General features: G+C 42.7%; 1 protein-coding gene across 3 annotated transcripts in view; it reads right to left on the reverse strand.

The window, feature by feature from the left end:
- Positions 1-24,115, reverse strand: part of LOC123504503 (golgin subfamily A member 5-like) — a 79,031-nt gene that overhangs the window by 35,623 nt on the left and 19,293 nt on the right. For 2 of the 3 annotated variants that reach the window (XM_045255072.1, XM_045255074.1), the window contains 2 exons: positions 19,073-19,175; positions 15,399-15,517 (listed from right to left, as the gene is read on the reverse strand). In XM_045255072.1, coding sequence (XP_045111007.1) covers positions 15,399-15,517; positions 19,073-19,175 — 222 coding nt within the window. The remainder of the gene's footprint in view (positions 1-15,398; positions 15,518-19,072; positions 19,176-24,115) is intronic. The other variant, XM_045255073.1, reaches the window with a different exon arrangement.

The following is a 24,115-nucleotide window of genomic DNA, read 5'->3' on the forward strand; positions in this document are numbered from 1 at the left end:
GTCTTGTTATAGTACTTATCAATTTCTTCATCATTTCTTTGTCCATGTAGTGAAATGCTACTCTGTACGGCACACTGGTTAGGTAGAGATATATTTCTATATTCTGATTTATACTATATTTTGTATGCATCATTAGTACGTTCGTCCCGTCTCGTACAGGCTAGATACCTGTTCTGTTAGACTTAGAGACGCATCTGTTTTTAGTTGCCATACAGTAAATCATGTAATGTACAGGCAACCCCCGTTTAATGAAGGTTCACACAACGAAATTTCGCTACAACGAAGGTTTCGTTTTACTACCATCTGCTCATTTAACGAACACCAAACTTGCTCTAACGAAGTTTTATCCAGCGAATTTTTTCCAAATTTGAAAGCCCCACCGTATCATGCAAGCTGACAGGCTTTTGAATACACCAGGAGCTGCTGGTACTAAGGCCTGCCTCAGGAGAAATCCTGAGACACCTGTAGAATAAAGATCAAGATCAAGCCTCTCGTGGACAACACAGGCACTGCCGATAGAAAGGCCTGACTCAGAAGAAGCGTCACCAGCAGCTCATCTTCCCTAGTTCAACTTACCACCAAAACGCCCTACAATGTGGCCTAATGTTCCTAAGAAGACCAAGAAGTGTCTTACTCTCGAAGTGAAGCTGGGTATTATTCACAGACAAGAGAGAGGCCAGAAAACTAATAACATTGCTTGCCACCATCTTGACTCCATCTACTGTCTACTATTTTCAAGTCAGCAGACTCTATTAAGAAGGCTGGTGAGACCGCATCTTCCTTGAAAGCTAAAAGAACCACCTGAACTCGTGACTCTACAATGGATAAAATGGAAAGACTTGTGGAAATGTGGTACATAAGTTTTGTATGCAGTACAATGATGCGCACTTTGTTTACATTCCACAGGTTGCCGGTTAGTGTATTTCCCGTTTCACTCTCCCTCCCTTCATAAAGTTAAGATCATCAACATTATAAAGTTAGGTACATACATACATTAGTGTACATTATAATGACAAACTACCTAAATGTTTAACTTCATAATTTTTACTTTCATTAAACCTTTTACTGTACTATGATGCACTCTCGCTTTACTCACTCTCAATGGAAGTTCAAATCAGAGATTAAACTTGTTATAATCAGTTTGCTTAACGAAGTTTCGCTTAACGAAGTATTTTTTAGGAACAGAACCCCTTTGTTAAGCAGGGGTTGCCTGTACTCCTGAACCTTGAAAGGTACTAAAACTACTAACATTAATTTTAGACCATTTTAATAAAATACACCTCAATCACTAACACACTTTACTAACCACAATATTTAAATGTATAAGTAATTTTTCGTGTCATTAGCTGCAACACCTCCACCACGCCTTGCTGCTTGCCTGCAGCACCTCATCTTCCTTGGGTGGCGGACGTTGACAAGTGTGTGCCGTGACTCTGTGTGATTGACTCTGGTGATTTACGTGGTGAACAAGCTGGTGAAAGACTTTTAGGCCGTGTCTTTCCTTTAGTGACCCGTTTTATTCACCGTGTACATAAGATTGTAAAACTGTGGGACTAGGGCATGCCACTGCGATGCACAAGCCCAGTAGTCCTGGGAGACCCACGTGGTTCCCCGCCGGTGACCTCCGTACCTCCCCTACAGTCACCCCTACACCACCAATTCGGCAAATGTTAACTTGCCCGCCACACTTACACCTACTGCAAGTGCTACGACACCAAATCGTGCCAGGAATCCGAGAGGTTGAGTATCAAACGTTATGAACTCGCGAGCGCCACACCCTCCCTGTGTGCCTGCGTTCGCCCGACTGACGCCACCACTGGCCAGACCGAGGCCCAGCCGCGCAACGCCCAGCGCAGCGAGGAGGCTCCTCGCTGCCAACGGCACACCGCCACCACATCCCCCCCAGTTCTTCAAGAACTAAGGGACGTAGTCCATTTGCCACCTAGGCGGCCGACGTTCCCTACAGGATCGTCTCGGACCTCCCTCGTCGGGTTCGTTCCCGTACTCACGAGGTCCCAAATCTTCAGGAGCTAGGTTACTATCTCCCTCACCGGCCGACTCAGGGCCAACATCAACAGGCCTCTCAACAGGAGCAGGTTCTTGTGCCTTCCGTGAATCACGACCTGCTTCGGTCGAGACATTCTCACCGTTATCGGTGACCGGTCTGCCACCTTCGCCATTTGGCCACTCGCCGTCATCAGATGACTCAGCTGTGTCATTACTGACTGACCCGCGACGTCTTCTAACGTCGCGCACATGCCTAGGCATCCCATCAACGCACACGATGTGCTTCGACTTCACAGCAGTCACTCGGCCTGGGGCCCACCGTTTTGTGCATGAAGGAACTGGAGGTTTAACCCAGACTTCATCACCGACAGAGAAAGCATTCTTTGCTCCATCTTCGTCAACCTTCACGTTGACATCATACGGTATCCGCCACGGATACCTGAACAACCTGCCACTCGGGACCGTGTGGCATTCAGAGTCACGAGGCGTCACATTGTACCAGAAGGTAGCCTCCTCGGGAGTAATCCTCCCCCGCGCAGCCATCCTCTTGATGGTGCGATGGTTCCGCTCTACGATCCCATTTCCACTGGGAACATAGGCAGCACGAAATCTCAGAGAGATTCCCCATTCTGTAGCAAACTCCTCTACAGACGCCGACCTGAAAGCCGTAGAATTATCCATCAGCAATTCAACAAACGGTCCTCGCTCAATCACCACTTGGCGAAGTTGAGCAACAATGGCGGCTGCCGACTCATTCGGTAGCTTACGCCAGATGGCGAACCTCGATGGTCCACAGTCTACCATTGAAAGATATAGACTGCCGCAGTGATGGGTCACATCGACTGCAACCCGACACCAATCTTTCTCAACGGCCAGCTCACCCTGGCCAACGAGGTTCTCAGCCCTCATTGCAGGGTCGATGCGTTGGCACGCTTCGCACCCTGCAATAACACGCTTCACCTGGTCACGCGTCAGGTCAGACCTGATTTGCTTCCCAAGATAAAGTGTGCGGTCGACGCCCAAATGGTGCGGCAGATGAGCCGCCCATATGGCATCCGTCACCGTCCTTCCGGTACACAGAGCTGCCGAGACCAACTCGTCGGCTCTCGAGTCAACGGACTCACAATGACCGAGCCACCTTTTCGGTACTCGAGTCATCCTGTCAGCCTTATTCTCGATTGTAGGAACAAATCGAAAAATAACTGACAGCTCGTACTCGGCGATGACCTGCTTAATCACCAGCAAACGACGCTTTATAAGCATCTGCGCGGCGCCCTTCGTGCGGACACGATCACGCCCCTCAACTGTATTATCCAACCAAGATAATACCGTCCGGGAATCGGTGGCCACAGTGAAGGCTTTGAATCCCCACTGAATAGCCAGATTGATTCCCCGACCGACTGCCTCCAATTCAGCCACATTGATGTGGAGGCTGTCCGACTTCTTCCGAAGCCACGAAGCGTCCTCCACAATATCGTTATTCACCTGAATAACCACTCCCAGAGCAAGAGAGCTGGCATCTGTCCAAACAGTGACTTCACCTTGTTTGACATGCCAACGTCCTTTCACAGGATCTTCAAAGCGCGCGCGATCCACCAACTCGCTGGCTAGCTTACGCACACTGCTCTGAACCGGCTCATCCCATGAGCCTTCGGACCCGAGTCGCTTCAAGAAGCTACACGAGGCCCTCAACCACCCGGCCACAGGGTAATGTCCTGTCAGGCGGCCACATAATGAAAACAAGCCTCTCTTAGTAAGAGTGACTCCACTATCTGCCTCAGGGAGTTCACTCCCCCGCGACATCTCCAGATGCCCACTCGGTGACTTGCTCAAAGCAATTCCAAGCACCCGACCACCAACAAGAGGCTCTGGTTCTTTCGATTCCAGTCCATATGCCTGCAAATGCTTCCGCACACGATCAGCACTCACTATGGACTCCTGCACCATTATATCATCAACATAATGGTCGGTGGCCCGACCCACATCAGGGTCCAACGAAAGAACCTTCCCCAGAATCATAGTCATGATTCTCGGTGCGCACGTCAGGCCAAAACCCAACCGCGTCAGGGCGTAATGCACACCATTGTACCTTACTACCTGATACTGCCACAGATCCTTGGAGACATGAATCTGCAAATAGGCAGACTTAAGATCAACAATCTTAAGCTCCCCGGGCAGCTGTCTCCACTTTCGCACCTTCTCGGCGCACGGCTGTCTGCTCGTCTCCAGTATGAGACTCGACAAACTCGTTAAGCTCACGGTAATCCATTACCGGCCTAACTTTGTCCTTGGTAGGTTGAACGACAGCCAAAAGTGGAATGACGCCCTTGACGGGCCCTTTCCACTTTATCAACCAACCTTTCCGGATCCAACTCTGGACCTCCTCGGCATACCGCTCATGTACGCCCGGCGCCTGAGTACACTTGTACTCACCGACGCGTGTTTGAAGCCTCTCCGGCTCACCAGCCGACCAGCGCCAGCTGACGGTCCAGTGACTGTCAGTAAACACGGCTTCAAAATCCTTATCGGAAATTGTAAGTGGTGATGGGGCTGCACCACTCACAACTTCCCGTCTCTCCTCTGAAGAGACCCTCTCGCAAGTAGCCCCCCAGGTAACTACATAATTGGAATTGGCACCTCTCCTAATGCGAACGCCTCCCAACCGATCGATCACGTCGACCCCAAGAAGGCATTCCACACCAAGATTCTCCAATTCACTTACAACGAGTGCACACACCTTCAAGCGGCGCCCCTGCACCTCTACTCTCAGAGAGCATTCTTTCCCACTGGAAATCCTGCCATCCGCAGTAATAAAACGGCGGGCCTTATGGCCCACCAGTCCCACCGCCACCGGGTGGACACCATGGTGCACCCACAGCCTGAATCAACCAGGCATAAGCAATCGCGACCGTTCACGACGGCCCTGACAACTGGCATACGACTGTTAGACAGCTTACCAACTGCCATCGGCGAACCTAGTTCACCACCGATGGTAGGTACCTGAGCACCCACCACCACGCTGCCTCGAGGACAACGCCGATCCTTAATGCAAGGACCCGACAAGGACTTCAGTCCTCGCCCACGGTTTCTACACTGGAGGTTGTGGTGCCCCTTTCCACGTCCTCCTCGTAAAAACCCGGAGCAGCCTGGGTGCCCCTCTGAGAACAATCTCTCGCAAGATGCCCCACTTGGTCACAAATGAAACACTTGCCGGAGAAACTCCCCCTGGCATCCGCCAGACGCTTCCGCGTGCAGGCCCTCACCAAGTGAGGTCCTCCACACCGATGGCACTCACGGCCACCACGCCTCTTTGCCGCCCTGTCAACAGGAGCCGAGGCACCACCGCTGGTTCCAAGCCCAGGGCCCAAAACCGCCCGATACGCAGACATACGGTCCCGTACCAACGTCACCAACCTGTCAAAGGGAGCAGAGTACACGTCAGGTAGCAAAATCGCCCACCTACGCGTCTGAGGCTGCAGCCCCTCCAAGAATTTGGTGCGAAAGAACATATCACTCTCTTTCGCCCCAATTCTCGCCCCTAATCGCAAGATGTCATCCACATAGACATCCACTGACTCGCCGACCTGCAACTGACGAGCAGTGAACTGTCTATATGCCTCCTGCCGGGACATGCCATACTGAGATAGCAATGCCCCCTTCACGACATCCCAATTGGACGCCTCCGCTACTCGCAGGGAGCGGTACACTCGAGCAGCAGGACCCTCGAGCAGGAAGTCCACCACTTCCTCCGGCCTAACGGGTTCGATCGCACACTTACGCTCGAACTCGTCTAGCCACTGCGACAAATCAACCGATCCGTCACCACTAAACTTGGACAGACTCCTTCCAAGTCGGTCTATGATTGGACCTTTAGCCTGCATCAACAGACTAGCAAGCTGCGCCACATCAATAGACCCGACAGCCTGAGCCGCCCCGACCTGCCCCATCACATCCGGTGAAACACTGGGCTTCTCTTCCCCACACGACCCCTCATCCTTACCTGCCCAGTCCGGACACTTACCCTCCTTATCAGCCATTCCTACGGCAACGAAGGCAGTTAGCAAAGCCTAGATAGCTTGTGGGACTAGGGCATGCCACTGCGATGCACAAGCCCAGTAGTCCTGCGGGAGACCCACGTGGTTCCCCGCCGGTGACCTCCGTACCTCCCCTACAGTCACCCCTACACCACCAATTCGGCAAATGTTAACTTGCCCGCCACACTTACACCTACTGCAAGTGCTACGACACCAAATCGTGCCAGGAATCCGAGAGGTTGAGTATCAAACGTTATGAACTCGCGAGCGCCACACCCTCCCTGTGTGCCTGCGTTCGCCCGACTGACGCCACCACTGGCCAGACCGAGGCCCAGCCGCGCAACGCCCAGCGCAGCGAGGCTCCTCGCTGCCAGCGGCACACCGCCACCACAGAAATCACATGACATTTATTGGCATTAAATTCTAATTTCCACTTTTGGCTCCATTCCCATATTTTATCAATATATCTGCAATTTAATACAGTCCTCATTGTGTGTGTGTATTTACCTAGTTGTAGTTTTACAGGGCCTGGGCTTTATGCTCATATGGCCCCGTCTCCATATCTACACTTATCCAATCTTACTTTAAAACTATACACACTCGTTGCTGACACCACTTCTTCATTCAAACTGTTCCATGTCTCAACACATCTTTGTGGGAAACTATACTTTTTAATATCTCTTAGAAATCTTCCCTTCCTCAGCTTCTTACTATATGATCTAGTGCTTCGACTGGCATATTCTTCTCTCAGGATCAGATACTCATTGTCCACTTGGTCCATTCCGTTGATCGATTTATAAACTTGTATGAGATCCCCTCTCTCCCTTCTCTGTTCCAATGTTGGTAGATCCATAGCCTTTAGTCTCTCCTCATATGTCATCCCTTCAAGTTCTGGGACCATTCTGGAGTAGGCAGTAGTCACCTGCCGCCCGGTGGAATACTCCAGGAGAGGTACTTACGGGGATGTAGGCAGTGCTGCAGACTGAGTGATTCCCGTGTCCTCTCTTCCCGGTTCCTTTGTGGTCTCATTTATACAATTGAGCAGCTGCAGCCTGCCCTCTAAAGACAACTTCTACTACTTCCTACACTACACTACAACACCTTACACTTTTACACTCTCTTCAAATCAAAATTTAATAATGGCTTCACCACGCCCTGCCTCGGAGTCCCCTCTGGGAGGGACCATAAATGTCCCCAGGTCGGACTGCCCCTCTGCTGTCGACCTTGGGTGTCTTGACACTTCATCTAATACTTTCACTATCAATTTCTGCAACATTCGTGGCCTTCGTTCTAATTTTCAATCTGTGGAACACCACCTCTCCTCTACTAAACCTCATCTTCTCTTCCTAACGAAACACAGTTGTCTGTGACTACTGACAGCAGCCCTTTTCTGTTCCCTCCTACTTGCTCTATCCTCATTTTCAATCCAAAGCTGGATGTTGCGCATACGTGCGTAACGACACCACTTGCTCTCGTGCCCACAATCTTGAATCTTCAGAATTTTCTACCATCTGGCTAAGACTTCAATGTCACTCTCTAACTAAATTCATCTGTGCTGTATACCTCTCACCTAATTCCTCTGACTATGTAAAATTCTTTGACTATTTGACTTCCAAGGTGGAGCACATCTTATCTCACTTTCCTTTTGCTGAGATCTCCATTTTAGGGATTTCAATGTTCACCACCAGCTTTGGCTTTCATCTTCTTTCACTGACCAACCTGGTGAACAAACCTTCAACTTTGCTATCCTTCATGACCTAGAGCAGCTAGTGAAGTTCCCTACCCGTATTCCTGACCGCCTTGGAGACACGCCCAACATTCTTGATCTTTTCCTAACCTCCAACCCTTCTGCTTACTCTGTTAAACTTTCCTCTCCGTTGGGCTCCTCCGACCACAATCTAATTTCCGTTACCAGTTCTATCACTCCAGTGCAGCCTCAGGACCCGCCTAAGCGGAGGTGCTTCTGGCATTTTAACTCTGCTAAGTGGGAGGAACTAAGGCAGTACTATTCTGATTTCCCTTGGGATGATTATTGTTTTCATGTCAGAGATCCTTCTCTTTGTGCCGAGCGCATAACAGAGGTGATTATCTCTGGCATGGAGCTATACATTCCTCATACTTTCTCTAACCCTAAAGCTAAAAAGCCTTGGTTTAACTCTGCTTGTTCTCGTGCTGTCAATGATAGAGGCGGCTCACAAACGGTTCCGTAGCCATCCAACTGCTGAAACTCATGCCCTATATATTTCTGCCCGTAATCATGCCAAATCTATTCTCCAACTTACTAAAAACTCTTTCATCAATAGAAAATGTCAAAGTCTTTCCAATTCTAACTCCTCTCGAGATTTCTGGCATCTAGCCAATAATATCTCTAACAACTTTACTTCTTCGTCTTTCCCTCCTTTACTTCATCCAGATGGCTCTACAGCTGTCTCTTCTTTTCTAAAGCTGAACTCTTCGCTCAAACCTTTGCTACCAACTCAACTTTGGATGATTCTGGGCATATTCCTCCTACTCCTCCACCCTCTGACTACTTCATCCCTAAAATTAAAATTCTTTATAAAGACGTTTTCCTGGCCCTCTCTGGCCTTGATTCTCGGAAGGCTTACGGTCCGGATGGAGTCCCTCCTGTTGTTCTCAAAAACTGTGCTTCCGAACTCGCTCACTGCCTGGTCAAACTCTTTCATCTGTGTCTCTCTACTTCTATTTATCCTTCTTGCTGGAAGTTTGCTCACATTCAACCTGTCCCTAAAAAAGGTGACCACTCCAATCCTTCTAACTACCGCCCTATAGCTTTGATTTCCTGCCTTTCTAAAGCCTTTGAGTCTATCCTTAATAGGAAGATAATGAGGCATCTATCAGCTCACAACCTTCTCTCTGATTGCCAGTATGGTTTCCGTAAAGGCAGATCTACTGGTGATCTTCTTACTTTCCTAACTGAATCTTGGTCATCCTCTTTTAGGGACTTCGGTGAAACCTTTGCTGTCGGCCTTGACATATCGAAAGCCTTCGATAGAGTCTGGCACAAATCTTTAATTTCTAAACTACCCTCCTACGGATTCTATCCTTCTCTCTGTACCTTCATCTCCAGTTTCCTTTCCGATCGTTCTATTGCTGCTGTAGTAGACGGTCACTGTTCTTCCCTAAAACTATCAACAGTGGTGTTCCACAGGGTTCTGTCCTATCACCCACTCTCTTTCTATTATTCATCAATGATCTCCTAAATCTGACTCAATGCCCTATCCACTCCTATGCTGATGATACCACCTGCATTATTCAACAGCGTTCAACAGACGCCCAACCCAACAACAATTAAATGACTCAAGGCGAGATGCTATAGGACGCCTAACTTCTGATCTTTCACTTGTTTCTGATTGGGGCAGAAAACCTGGTTTTGTTCAATGCCTCAAAAACTCAATTTCTACAACTATCTACTCGACATAACCTTCCAGACAACTATCCTCTCTTCTTCAATAACACTCAACTTCCCTCTCCTCTACATTAAACACACTCGGTCTATCCTTCACTAAAAATCTAAACTGGAAATTTCACATCTCTACTCTTGCTAAATCAGCTTCCAAGAAGTTAGGTGTCCTATGGCGTCTTCGTCCATTTTCTCTCCCTCCCAGCTGCTTGCTCTGTACAAGGGCCTTATCCGCCCGTGTATGGAGTATGGCTCTCATGTCTGGGGGATCCACACACAGCTTTACTAAACAAGGTGGAATCTAAAGCTTTTCGTCTTATCAACTCTTCTCCTCTAACTGACTGTCTTGATTCTTTAAGTCACCGCCGCAATGTTGCATCTTTATCTGTCTTCTACCGCTGTTTTCATGCTGTCTGCTCTTCTGAACTTGCTAACTGCATGCCTTCCCCCTCCTGCGGCCTCGCTGCACAAGACTCTCTACTTCTTCTCATCCCTATTCTGTCCATCTTCCTAATGCAAGAGTTAACCAGTATCTTCACTCCTTCATTCCCTACACTGGTAAACTCTGGAACTCTCTACCTGTGTCTGTATTTCCACCTGCCTATGACTTAAACTCTTTCAAAGAGGAGTGTCAAGACACCTCTTACGTTAACTGGACCCTCCTTTTAGATTTTTTGTTTTCTCTTTCTACTTTCCTCTTAACAGGGCCTGGCAACCAGCGGGATTTTTTTTCCAACACTTTGTTTGCCCTTGGCCAGTGCCCTTGTAATGTAAAAAAAAAAAAACAGTATTCTGCCTGAGACTTCATCCAGTCCCATTGCCTTCTCTTCATCCAGTTCCTTCATCAACTCTTTTATTTCAAGCTTGGTTACTTTAATCTCTTTCATATAGACTCTCACTCTATTACCCTGTGGCCTTTCAAATTTGGATTCCTTAGTAAAGACCTCCTGGAACTTGTTATTTAACAGTTTTGCCATACTTTTTGGGTCTTCCACCATCCCATTTTCTCCTTTTAACCTTTCTAGTGTTTCTTTTTGTCTTATTTTTCTGTTGATGAATCTGTAGAACAATTTTGGTTGCTCCTTGCATTTTTCGACAATGTCCTTTTCATAGATCCTCTCCTCTTCCTTCCTCACTTTAACATATTCATTTCTCCTATCTTGAAGTTTACCTTATTTACTGGATTTCTATTTCTCCTCCACCTTTTCCATGCTCCATCTCTTTTCTCCTTTGCCCTGGCACACCTTGCGTTAAACCAATCTTTCTTTCCTTCTTCCTTGGGTCTATATTTCGGGACATATTCCCTGAATCCTGTTTTGTATATTTCCAAAAATAAGTTATATTTCTCTTGCACCCCCTCAGAGTTTTCCATCTCCTCCCAGTTAGCATATTTGAAATAGTTCTTGAGATTCTCAATATCAGCCTTTCTGTAATTCAATCGCTCTCCTTTGTATGATTCGTCTCTATCTTCTTTTCCCTTTTCTATATCCATTTCTAATAATACATGATCACTCTTTCCCAATGGGCACTTACATCTTATATAATCATTCATTTGTATACCCCTTGTAAAAACCACGTCTAATCTCGCCGACTCATTGTTTCCTCTGAATCTTGTGTTTTCCTTTACTTTTTGGTCCATCATATTATCTATCATTAGGTTTAGGAATCTTTCTACCCAGGCTTCTTCCCCCATACCACTTTCATAATTTTCCCAGTCCACTTCTTTACAGTTGAAGTCTCCAACTAATAACACTTTTCTCCTTTCTTTAATGACTCTCGTTAGACTCCTTATAGTGTCATCTATCATGTCTTTATATTCTTGGTGTGTGTGTGTGTGTGTGTGTGTGTGTGTGTGTGTGTGTGTGTGTGTGTGTGTATTTACCTAGTTGTATTGTACAGGGTTCAAGTGGGGCTCATAGTGTCCTGTCTCCATGCCTCCATTTAACCAATTTTTCCCTAAAGGTATGCACATTATGTGCTGTAACAACTTCATTATTCAATGCATTCCACTTCTCCATCATTCTGTGTGGAAAACTGTATTTTCCAATAACCTACACACACTGCCTCATCCTGATCTTCTTTACATGACCTCTTGTCCTTTCATCTTCTGTCACCAGCACCCAGTCTTCCTTGTCTTTTTTTAGAGCTTGGAGACCACACCACAGCTGCATATTCCAGCTCTGGACATATCATGCTTGTGATGATTTTTTTTATCACATCTTTGTCCATGAATTGAAATGCTACTCTTATTTTAGTCAACATATTATATGATATACCAAATATCTTGCTTATGTATTTTTCAGGGTTCAGATTTTCCTGTATAATCACTCCCAGATCTTTTTCCTCTTTAGTCTTCATTATTTGTTCCTCTCCCATCAAATGGTTCCATACCGGTCTTCTTTTGCTCTTTCTTAGTTCCATTATGTGACATTTATTGGCACTGGACTCCAATTTCCACTTCTTGCTCCACTCTTAGATCTTGTTTATATCATCCTGTAACAGCAAAAACTCCAACTGGATTTTGATAACTCTTAGTAACTTTGCATCATCAGCAAATAAATTAATGTAACTGTTTATCCCATTGTGAATGTCATTTATACAAATTTGAAAAATATTAGAGGCTAACACTGATCCTTGTGGCACTTCGCTTGTTACTTTACCCCAAGATGAGTATGTATCTCTTATCACAGTTCTCATCTCCCTGTCCTCTAAATAATCCCTTGTCCATTCTAACAAAGTTCCTCGCAGTCCTCCAATGTTCTCTAGTTTCCAGAGTAGTCTTCCATGAGGGACTTTATCAAAAGCCTTTTTTTATGTCCAGGTATACTGTGTCCACCCATCCATCTCTGTTATCCAGTCCTTCTATCATTCTCGAGTAGAAGCTTAATAAATTTGACACAAATGACCGTTCTCTTCTGTATCCAAATTGTCTGTTTGTTATGACTTGTTCTTCTTCTAGATGTTTAACTCATTTATCTTTGATAATTATTTCACACAACTTTCCCATTATGCTTGTAAGTGATACCGGTCTGTAATTTAATGGCTCAGTTGCCTTTCCACCTTTAAATATCCATATTATTTTGGCTCTTTTCCATTCTAGTGGAAGTTTCCCTTCATTTAGTGAACTTGTAATTAATTATTTCTCAAATTGGATCCAGTAGTTACTCTTTACTTTCTTTTAACACCCTGCCTGATACATCATCCAACCCCATTGGTTTTCTGACATCTTTTAACATCCTCTTTGTGCACTGTGATTTCTAGTAATCCTTGGCAATGTAATGTCCTATTTGGTTCTGTAAAATCTTCTACAGTGAACACCATTTTGAACCTCTCATTCATTATTTCACACATTTCCTTCTCTGTTTGTTATGTCTTCCCTCCTTTAATGATTTTTTCTATTGTTTCCTTGTTCTTCATTTTGCCACTTATGAATTTGTAGGAAAGCCTGGGTTTGTCTTTGCTTTTACTCACCATATCTTTCTCAAAGTTTCTTTCTTCCTCTTTCATTTCTCGCATCCTTATATTGCTGTATGTTATTGTCATTTCTCTGCTTTATGAGTTTCTTCCAAGCTTTATCTTTTGCCTTTTTTGCATCTGTGCATCTAGCATAAAAATATTATAATTAATTTAATTAGTGCGATCGGTTTGCTTATACGCGATTTGGCCCAACCACGTTTTCAAACTGAGCGGCAGACGCAATTTCAAACTGCGCGCCACAGAGTTCTGCAGCTGGCTGATAGGTGGGAGCTCCTGGGCCGGATCCAAGAAGTAGGTTGCTGTCTATGTTGGTACAGACAACCTCCATAGCAACCTCTTGCTCACATACTAACCTTCGTAAAATAGCATCCACAAAGATTCGTTGCTGTTGGCGGGTGGAGGTTGGTAGCCTGCCTAAAAGGGCTCAATGGCTGCCAGGAGCTGGACCCAAGAAACTTTAACAATGTCAGAGCAATCTCCTGCCGCGAAATGGCATCCATGAACGCTTGGAGGGACTGTAACAAGGTTGCTTTCAGGCTGCTCTCAGGTTGCTGGGAACACCACCTCGAGAGGTGGTGTTACTGTCTTATACAGTGATCCCTCGTATATCGCGGTTAATGGATACCAGAACCCCCGCGAAAGGTGAAAAACCGCGAAGTAGGATTTGCCTCCCATAGAAATTTTTGTGTATGTGTATGTGGGTACCAGAATGTTTGAAATAAGTAAACAGTAATTAAACTTTACATATACAGTATTTTACTTAAATCTATTTAATTATAAAACCTTATACAGTAATTATACATTTACTCTCTCTCTCTCTCTCTCTCTCTCTCTCTCATACGATACGTAACACTCACCCTCTTCTGCCCTCTTTGATCATATCTAAAAGTTTCACTGATGGTCATCATCTTCCTCTTCCTCTTGGGCTCACTAGAGGAAGCTTTCGCAGGGGCACAGTGCTTAGGCGGCATTGTAAGGGCTTAACAAATCACTACTTAAACAAAAAAAAGTTACCGCAAACACAACACTAAGATACAGTATGCGAGACAGTCAACAGCATGGACGAGACTGGGAGACTGGCGAGATACAACAAGGAAAGATGTTGGGTGAGGCTGTGATGATGCGCAGCAAATCATTGGTCGATCTCACGCTGGGAACCAATCATGTGCCTCGTATGAGTGCCCATGGGTATGTACAAAGCCTCTGAGTCAACTCATCTCTTTGTTTGGCATGCTGGGAAACCTTCTTTCTCACGCATCAACATGAAACAACGTGCTTTTCCACAATATGGCTGCCGATATGGTTGTATTTTTTCATTTTTATTGCGAACTGTGAAGTGGCAGGGGAACACTGTATATGTATACGAACAATACATGTACAGTACTTTACGTACACAGTAACGTGCATTGTCGTCGTTATTACACACCAACTTACCGAATTACAGTACGTACAGTATTTGTAAATGACACTACGAACCCTGTGATATAGCGGAAAATCCGCAGAACGTATCTATGAGTATGTATAAAACCTACGAAACAGTGACATTAACACCATCTGGAGAGGTGGTGTTACCAGCAACATGAGAGCAACCTTGTTACCGTCCCTCCAAATGTTCATGGATGCCATTTTGCGGCAGGAGGTTGCTCTGACGTTGTTAAAGTTTCTTGGATCCAGCTCCCGCTCTTCTCATGCCTCATTTGCAGTCTGCCAGCACTGAGTAAAGACAGAATCTCTTCAATCTGCCTATAATTCACCAAGATGGCCCCAAAATGTCCTTCATCTTCTTCTGCATGTTGGGTTATTTTTGATCAATGGATTTTTGATAAAGTGGTAAAGCTCAGAGGAAGATGGTGACTGACTGTGGTGTGAGTGGTGAAGGCAGTGACGCAGTGAGTGATTTGTTTACGTATTCTTTGTTTTGTTATTTTCTCTTATTATTTTTTGCTTTCTCTTATCATTTCTTATATTTCCCTTTACTTTAAATAGACTTCTAGTATTTAGAATGGTAAATAATAAAAACATGTTAATTTAGCCAAATAGAGTATTTTGTACAAATTTTTTTGGACCACATCCCGCATCCCCCCTATTATCTATTGTTTCTTATGAGAATTACATGTTTGTTTTACGCAATTCTGATATACTCGATGCCTCTTGGAACACATCTATCGTGTAAATCAAGAGCTACATGTATATGAAGTTTGAGAAAATTAACATCTAGTTGAAAGCCTTAAGCTCAAGAAAAGAAGCCTTAGGAAAACAATGCCTTTTATATTTATTCATAGAAACATCTATTCATGCATCACTAATTCACTAAGTAATCACCACAATAAGAAAAAAAAAAAAAAAATCTTATGGTGAAAGAAAAATGAGTGTCAGTTTTCATACTGTATAAAGAAATTGTGTGAAGTTGTATGACTGGTGGATAACATTCCTTAACCAATGTCTGGTGTTCCACTCACCTCTTTCTGAGTCCTTTGCTCTCTTAAGCACCTGACTCATCTCTTGGTTGAGGCTGGCCACTTCTTTCCTCAATAATCTGCTCTCAGTGCCCCTTGATCCTGCCACAGCACCATTACTACTGTCAAAACATCAGGAGATAAAGATTCATCTTAATGTTTGTCACTGGTCATTTCTCAGCATTTTTTTCACAGATGACAACTTTAAAGAATGTTCCATAACTCAACTTCAAAAAAATTTCATGAAAGGAGTAAAATAATCTACCTTCAAGTTTACAGTGCAAAGTTAAGTTTAAATTAATATAAGCTTGGATTTAATTGTTGGATGGGAAATATACTCTTCTCTAATCTTAAATAACATTTCTTTCATGATGATGATGATGGTTATCACTGCTATTATTAGAGGACAGGAATACTCTCTTTGCTATCAGAAGCTAAGAGGCTGAGATAGTGGTAGGAATGAGTGAGATTATGAATAGTGTGTGCTTTACTTTGCCTAATTCCCTTTTTTTATAAGAAAGCTAAAAAGATTTGTGTATAGTCTACATCTTAGCTTATCATGAAGTTTAGTATATATATATAGTCTTGTGCAATGTTGTTTCAGAAGTATTACAAAAATAATAAATATTCTTGAGAAATATAAGATAAGAGTGTTTTTATATTCTTATCTATCATGTGCGTCAATGTAAGGGTTTGTATGTATAAACTCAGGATGATATCAGCTTTTTAATTTTGAATAATTTAATGAGCCTATGAACTAAATGTATACATACAGTTATTATTTTTATGTCTGTGATGACAAAGCCAGAGCAATGCAGTTACTTCACCAAAAGAATATGCATCCATTCTCCATGAAATCAAATAGATAACTGTGTAGTGACTTAACTCGGGTTGACGCATTCCGTATAATCAGAGATGCATCAAAATGAATTGCATCAAATGACGATGCAGCTTGACCCGACATAACTTGCTCAGTGTAAACGCTGCCTTTAACCTTAACGTTTGGAGTGCTGAATACTTTCTTGTCATCAATGACTTGGCTACATGGTACTGTACAGCAACAGTGATAAATGAGCTACCATCAAGGCTTTGTTCCAAAGTTGGATTGTCATGTTTAGAGTGCCTGGAAAAATCCTGTCGGATAATGGATATGAATGAACAATGAAGGGATATGGGCATTGGGAGAGGCATTAAACATCAAGATCATGGCCACTGTAGCTGAGAGCATTGATGTTTGCTTTGGACATGGGTTGGACCTGTCACTCCCTGGATGTAAGGCAGCCTACATGCAGGGCAATGAAATAAGAAAGGAAGTATATTTGTGTCCTCCTCCAGAATTCACTGATGGCCAGCTATAGAAGCTGAGAAAGACAGTATATGGTTTGTGTGATGTGGCATTGCCACCTGAGTGAAAGATTAGTTACCAGATATTGATGCCCAAGTGTTCTCACTGGCTCCAGCAGTGTTTTCCTGGAGATGGAACAACAGGACTGAGGGTGTCATCTTTATGTATGCGGATGATTTTCTTTGAGTAAGAATTCCAGAGTTAAAGAGTAAAGTGATGGATCAGTTGAAGCATGTCTTTCTGATTGGAAGCTCAGAGTCTAAGGCTTTTAAATGTGTAGGTTTGAACATCACCTCTTACAAAGATGGCAGCTTTACTCTTGACCAATTCAATTATGCAGCCACCTTAACTCCCATGACAGTCAGTTGTCAAAGGGCAAATGTGAAAGCAGGAGAAATATCAAAATCAGAAAGATCTGAACATAGAGCACTGGTGGGCCAGTTAAACTGGACTGCCACTCATACACATCCAGACATTGCTTTGACGTGTGAACAGAGTATAACTTGCAATCGGGTAACTGTGGCTCACATATTGCAGCTTAAGAAGGCTGATATCTAGAGTGAAGACAGACAACATTTTGCTGTATATGCCAAGACTGTCAAGGCCTAAGAATTGTTACCTTAAATACTTTTCAGATGCATTTTTTTAAAACCTGGTGGGAAGTGGGTCAAAAGGAGGTTGTATCATATTCTTGTGTGGTGATGACGGGGAAAGCAGTCAAAAAGAGTCACACGGATGGTGAAGTCCAGTCTGTATGAAGAAGCACTGGCTTTATTGGACTGTCTTACTGAAGTGGCATGGGTGGATGCATCAGGACAGCTGGCTGATTGACTCTGGGCTGCCATCAGCAACCATTAAGTGTATCATATACAGCACTTGTATGTGGACCATCAGGGAATACAGCACTTGTATGTAGACCATTGGAGAATAGACTATGTAATGAAATAGTACATAGGACACTATAAATAGACACTAATAAAAAAAAAAAGTGTTAGTATAAGAGTTCACATGTTTGAACTTGGCAGATGATGACATCATGCTGCTGCCATATTTTTTGCTGATGACATTACACTGCCTGGTTGGTGATGTTCAGCTGCAAAGGGAAACTGGACGACTGATAGATACATCAGATGCACAACCATGACTAATGACACACCTGACTTTTGGTGATTGGTTACATAAAGCGTTTCAACTTTGCTGACATGGATTATTACCTGTGTATTGGAGGTAAGTTGTGTTGAAGCGACTGGAAAAGTGTGCTGTGCTGCTGGTGATTGATACTTTGTATAATATGTAAACAATACGAAGTGTAATTATCTTCCAGTTGGCTTGCTCAGAGGTTCATAAGACCTCTCATTCATACATAAGGAGATACCGACAGAGGAGCAAGTTGAGTGAAGCAGTGTCACTTGAAGATTCATGGGAAGCCTCACCCGCCAGAGAAAAGGTGTCGATAGTGGGTCAAGGCGGAGTGATAGTCAATCAGCCATCAGCACTTGCTCCCATACATAGCTGGCCTCCATCCCTAGTAAGGCAGTATAGGCATGGCTTGCCAGGATTAACACACTACCAAACATGGCACTTGTTTGTTGAGTTACCACATAACACCCCTCACCCACTGTACATTAGAAGGATGAGCGGTGGCTGAAGGTGTTGGACATGGGATTTCAAGATTTGTTTTAATTTCTTAAGTGTTTTGTGAATTTTATTAGTTTCTTTGTTTTGAAATAAATATAATAGAATCTCACTATTGTTTAATATGTATATTCTATTTGTGTTTACGTGTCTTGTTTTTGCGTATATGTTATATAATCATAAATGATTATGCCATAAGTCACTCACAAGTAAGGCTGCCTATTGGCAGTTGGTCATGTGCTAACCACTGTGTTCTCAGTGTTGGGGTGGTCAGGAGTGTGGATGTTTGGAGATTCTGGGGTACTACTACATGACAGCTATGATGGTACTTACATCAGGATTTCTGTTCAGGTGATATATGTAGTGTATCTATGAAATACTCGTGTAGTGTATGTGTTTAGTCAAGTTGTTAATTTAAGTTTTCATGAACAAATCCTGCCACATTACAGTGCTGACTTGTATGTGGCACCAAGTTGTGTGAAAGTCTTGCTTTTTGTGCAATTACTACTTGAATCTTTGAAAAATGTGTACCTGTCATATCTTGTCTGGTGTCATTTAGATTTTGTGTGAAGTGTTATCTAGGATGATAGCCTTTAAAGGCTGAAAATTAAGAAATAAATAGGATGTATAATAATAAAAGTGATAGCAATATGGTATGAGTTTCCAGATCATCCCTAGTTGTGCTGTGTCCCCTCACCTGGTGCTGCCATCAGTGCTGGGTGGAGCAGAGATGTTGATGTCTGAGGGAGGGTCGACTGTGATGTAAGCATCAGTGTTGGCCGACCCACAACTCCCACTCTCTGGGATTACACAACACAGTTAACACACAGTAATGGTAACACTTAACCTATGACTGAGAATTAATATTATTTTGGTTCTATCTAAGGAACTAAACTGATATTTGGAGTTCTTGTATTGCAAGTAACTGAGAATAGATAGTACTCTAAACCTAGAAAATATCTGACGGAAGAGACAGATAAATAAATGTAGAAATTAATCAAGAGAAATGCACAAGATGACCAGTATCAACTAAAAGCATTTTTAAGGCTTAAGCCCAGCCAAAAAACCTGATTAGTTGGAGATGAGAGATAAGCATAGACTCTCCATGGTAATTCTGTTTCTATGACATTCATCATGGCCAACTGATGATGTGCTACGGTTATATTTTAGCAGTAACACTACCAATGTGTTATAATAAAACTTTCAAGATCAATATCAAATTAATATAAAGTATAGGCACATCTAAAAGTTCAACCTGTACAGTGTAGTGCTTTGTCAAAGATAGGGGTCTTGTCAGGTTGCACCTTTTTGGTGTATTCTTATATTTACCCCCATGCAACTTGAAAAAAATGACAAGTGAATAAAAAACACATGGCAGTGAGTGGTCCCTTCCCAGACCTCATGATATCAGACTAAAGATACAGAAATTAATTTTCATATAATATTAGCATTACAATATCACACTCAATACAGGCTAGCTACACACACATGCACGCGCCCACACACACACTTGGAAGACTTAAATAAGATCCGGGAATGGAGTAAAAGTGGGAAATGGAATTCAATGTGGACAAAAGCCATGTCATGGAAATGGGAAAGAGTGAAAGACGACCCGTGGGATGGGAGATGGAGTAGAACTGGAGAAAGTAAAAAAGGAAAAGGACTTAGGAGTGATGATGGAAGAAAACAATCAACCGGTAAGCCATATTGATAGAATTTTCAGAGAGACATATAATTTGCTAAGGAATATTGGAGTAGCATTTCACTACATGGACAAAGAAATGATGAAATTGATAAGTACTATAATAAGACCTAGATTGGAATATGCAGGAGTAGTGTGGACCCCTCATAAAAAGAAACACATAAGGAAATTGGAGACTACAAAAAATGGCTACAAGAATGGTTCCAGAATTTGAAGGGATGACATACGAGGAGAGACTAAAGACTATGGATCTACCAACCCTGGAACAGAGAAGGGAGAGAGGGGATCTGATACAAATTTATAAATTGATTAACGGAATGGACCAAGTGGATAATGAGAAGCTGATCCTAAGAAAAGAATATGACATTCGAAGCACAAGATCACATAGTAAAAAGCTGAGGAAGGGAAGATGTCTGAGAGATGTTAAAAAATATAGTTTCCCACAAAGATGTGTTGAGACATGGAACAGTTTGAGTGAAGAAGTGGTGTCAGCAACGAGTGTGCATAGTTTTAAAGAAAAATTGGGTAAGTGTAGATATGGAGACGGGGCCACACGAGCATAAAGCCCAGGCCCTGTAAAACTACAACTAGATAAATAAATACACACACACACACACACACACACACACACACACACACACACACACAATGTGTGTAGTGGAAACAAAGCTAAGGCCCGAAATAAAGCTAGACTGGTTTGTTGTAAAACACTACAAAGTATGGAGAAATGATAGAAAAAATAAAGGTGGTGGTGGTATAATGGTTCATACTAAGGATGATCTGATAGTGAAGGAGGTGAACTATAGTAAGAGAAATGAGGAAGTGATAAGTATGCTTATAACAGATGGCAAGAGGGACATTAATATTATAACAGTATACATACCACCCAGAACCAGTGCTTGGGAATATGAACAGTACCAAATGGTGATGAGAAATACTCTAGACAGAATGAAGCAAGAACTCATCAGAAAGGATAGAGTGATGATAGTTGGAGACTTTAATTGCAAAGAAATAGTGTGGGAAGACTACGAAGTGGTGAATGGTGGTGAGTGGGCAGAAGAATTGTTAAAGGTAGCAACAAATAACTTGATGGCACAGTGGGTGAGATCACCAACAAGGTGCAGGGGACAAGATGTTGCAGCAAGGTTGGATTTGGTATTTACCAGGGCATCTCTAAAAGAGGAAATTGAACATGAAAGTCCCTTGGGGAAAGCGATCATAATGTCCTAAGCTTTGAGCTGGATACAGAATTAAGCACGAATAAGATTGTGGAACGCAGGGAGGAAAAATTCAATTATACTAGGGCAAATTATAACCATATAAGGGAGTTCTTTAATGAAATTGACTGGTCCATGGTATACCAGGAAAGAGATATGCAATTGAAGTACAATAAATTTATGGATTTGTATAACTCTGCTGTGAAAAAGTTTGTGCCATATTACAGAAAGAGGACTTTAAATAATAAACAGTGGTTTAATAGAAATTGTGAAGAAGCAAAAAAGAACAAAGAAAAGGCATGGAAGAAACTTAAGAAAAGCAGTGATGTATTATCAAGGAAAGGCTACAAAACAGCAAGGAATAGCAAGGAACAGCACAGAAGGAATATGAACAGAGGGTGGTGGAAAACTGTGATAGTGACCCAAAAATGTTTTACAAATTCATAAATGGAAAACTAAATAAAAGGGAGGCAATAGAAAAGGTAAAAAACGGGGAAGAAGTATATGAAGATGCTGGAGAGATAGCTGAAATTTTGAACGACAACTTTTGCAAAGTGTTTACAAAGGAGGAGCATTTTATGGGAGGAAGGCCTACGGAAATAAAGCAAATGCAGGACATCATGGTTACTAAGGAAGATGTAAGGAAAATTATAAGCAATCTGGATATTAATAAATCAATGGGGCCTGATGGCATATCTGGGAGGTTGCTAAAAGAATGTAAGGATCAATTGTTGAACCCCATATTTGATATTGTGGAAACCTCCATACGAACAGGATTAGTCCCGAAAGAGTGGAAAAGAGCTGACATTGTGCCTATATATAAGAATGGTAGTAGAATGGAACCGCTAAATTATAGACCAGTATCGTTGACTAGTATATTGTGCAAGGTATGTGAAGAAGTAATTAAAGCTAAGTGGAGTGAGTATCTAGAAAGTGAAAACATTCTGAGTGAAAGGCAGTTTGGTTTCAGAAAAGGAAGATCGTGTATCCAATTTATTATGTGACTGACATACTGCAACATAGAGAGGGATGGGTGGATGCTATCTACCTGGACTTGAGAAAGGCCTTTGATAAAGTACCACACAATAGACTGATGTGGAAACTAAAGATGATTGGAGGAGTAAATGATAAACTAGCAAAATGGATGGAAAATTACTTAATGGGAAGAGAAATGAGAACAGTGGTGAGAGGAAGAAGTCCGAGTGGAAGAAGGTAACCAGTGGAGTTCCACAAGGGTCAGTGCTTGGTCCCATCATGTTTTTGATTTATGTTAATGATATGCCAGTAGGAATTGACAGTTACATGAACATGTTTGCGGACGATACTAAAATTATGAGGAGAGTAAAGAATGTGGAAGATTGTAACAAGTTACAGGAAGATCTTGATAAAATATATGAGTGGAGTAAAGAGTGGCAGATGGAATTTAATATAGACAAGACCCATGTTATGAAAATGGGAAGAAGTAGATACAGACCAAACAGGGATTACAGGCTGGGTGATGAGAAAATTAAAGAGACCAATGAGGAGAAAGACTTAGGAGTAACCGTGCAAAACACTTTGTCACCGGAGAAACACATTAACAAGATTTTTTGGAAAACATACAACATGCTTCAAAATATTGGCCTTGCATTCCACTACCTAGATGAAGGAATGATGAAGAAGATATTATGTACCTTAATAAGACCCCAGTTAGAATATGCAGCATGTGTCTGGTCACCGCATATGAAGAAAAATGTGAAGAAGGTAGAAAGGGTACAAAGGCTGGCAACAAGGATGGTACCAGGACTCAGGAGTTAGACTATGAGGAAAGACTGAGGAAGCTGGGGCTGACCACATTAGAAGAGAGAAGAACAAGAGGAGACATGATAACTATGTATAAATTGGTGAACAAGATTGACATACTGGATAGAGAGTTGATAAAGGTGACCACAAGTAATCATCTCCGAGGACATGGAAAAAGCTAATAAAGGACATCTGTCTAAATGACGTGAGAAAATACAGTTTCCCGCATCGTAGCATTGATAAGTGGAATAAACTGAGCAGTCATGTCGTTGATGCGGTGTGTGTCAATCAGATGAAAGAGAGATATGACAGGAATGGACAAGGAGACAGGACACAGAGAGCTTAGCTCGGGCCCTGTAATACACAAATAGGTAAACACAAATAGGTAAACACACACACACACACACACACACACACACACACACACACACACACACACACACACACACATTACTAACTAACTAGTCAAGACTCAGAAGTTACCTTTAAATGGCACACTAGATAATTCAAAAGTGGCATTGACAACTTTTTTTTATATTTTTGTACATAGGTAGATTAAACAATTTACTTTGAAAACAAAATAAAAATCAATGACCACCATAACTAAGTTTGAAGAAAACAACTATTCACACTCCAGCAGCAATGCAATGATCACTTTTTCTTTTGGTCTTCTCACCTAAAAAACAGGACAGAGAAAAACTTTCCACCTTTGACTGTACAATCCCAGCAAACATATTATGCAAACATTACGTTTTGAAAAGATAGTTAGGTAATTGGTAATGTGAGGAAATGTAAACGTAAATAATGCATTCACTCTTGAAGTGCCTATGTTGTATTTAGGTAGTGTTTGATTGTCACTTTGTAAAGAACATTTTTTTTATTATGTCACTTTGTAAAGAACATTTTTTTAACATAATTAAGACATTAGGCTATATGTGTTACATTTCACTAACACAACACATAGTGGTGTTATGTTTTAATTATGTACTTAAAATATTATGATGAAATGTCCAACTCAAAAGTTCTAAATATGAAATAA

The sequence above is a fragment of the Portunus trituberculatus genome, chromosome 16 (assembly GCF_017591435.1).
Source record: "Portunus trituberculatus isolate SZX2019 chromosome 16, ASM1759143v1, whole genome shotgun sequence".
Taxonomy (NCBI): Eukaryota; Metazoa; Arthropoda; class Malacostraca; order Decapoda; family Portunidae; genus Portunus; species Portunus trituberculatus.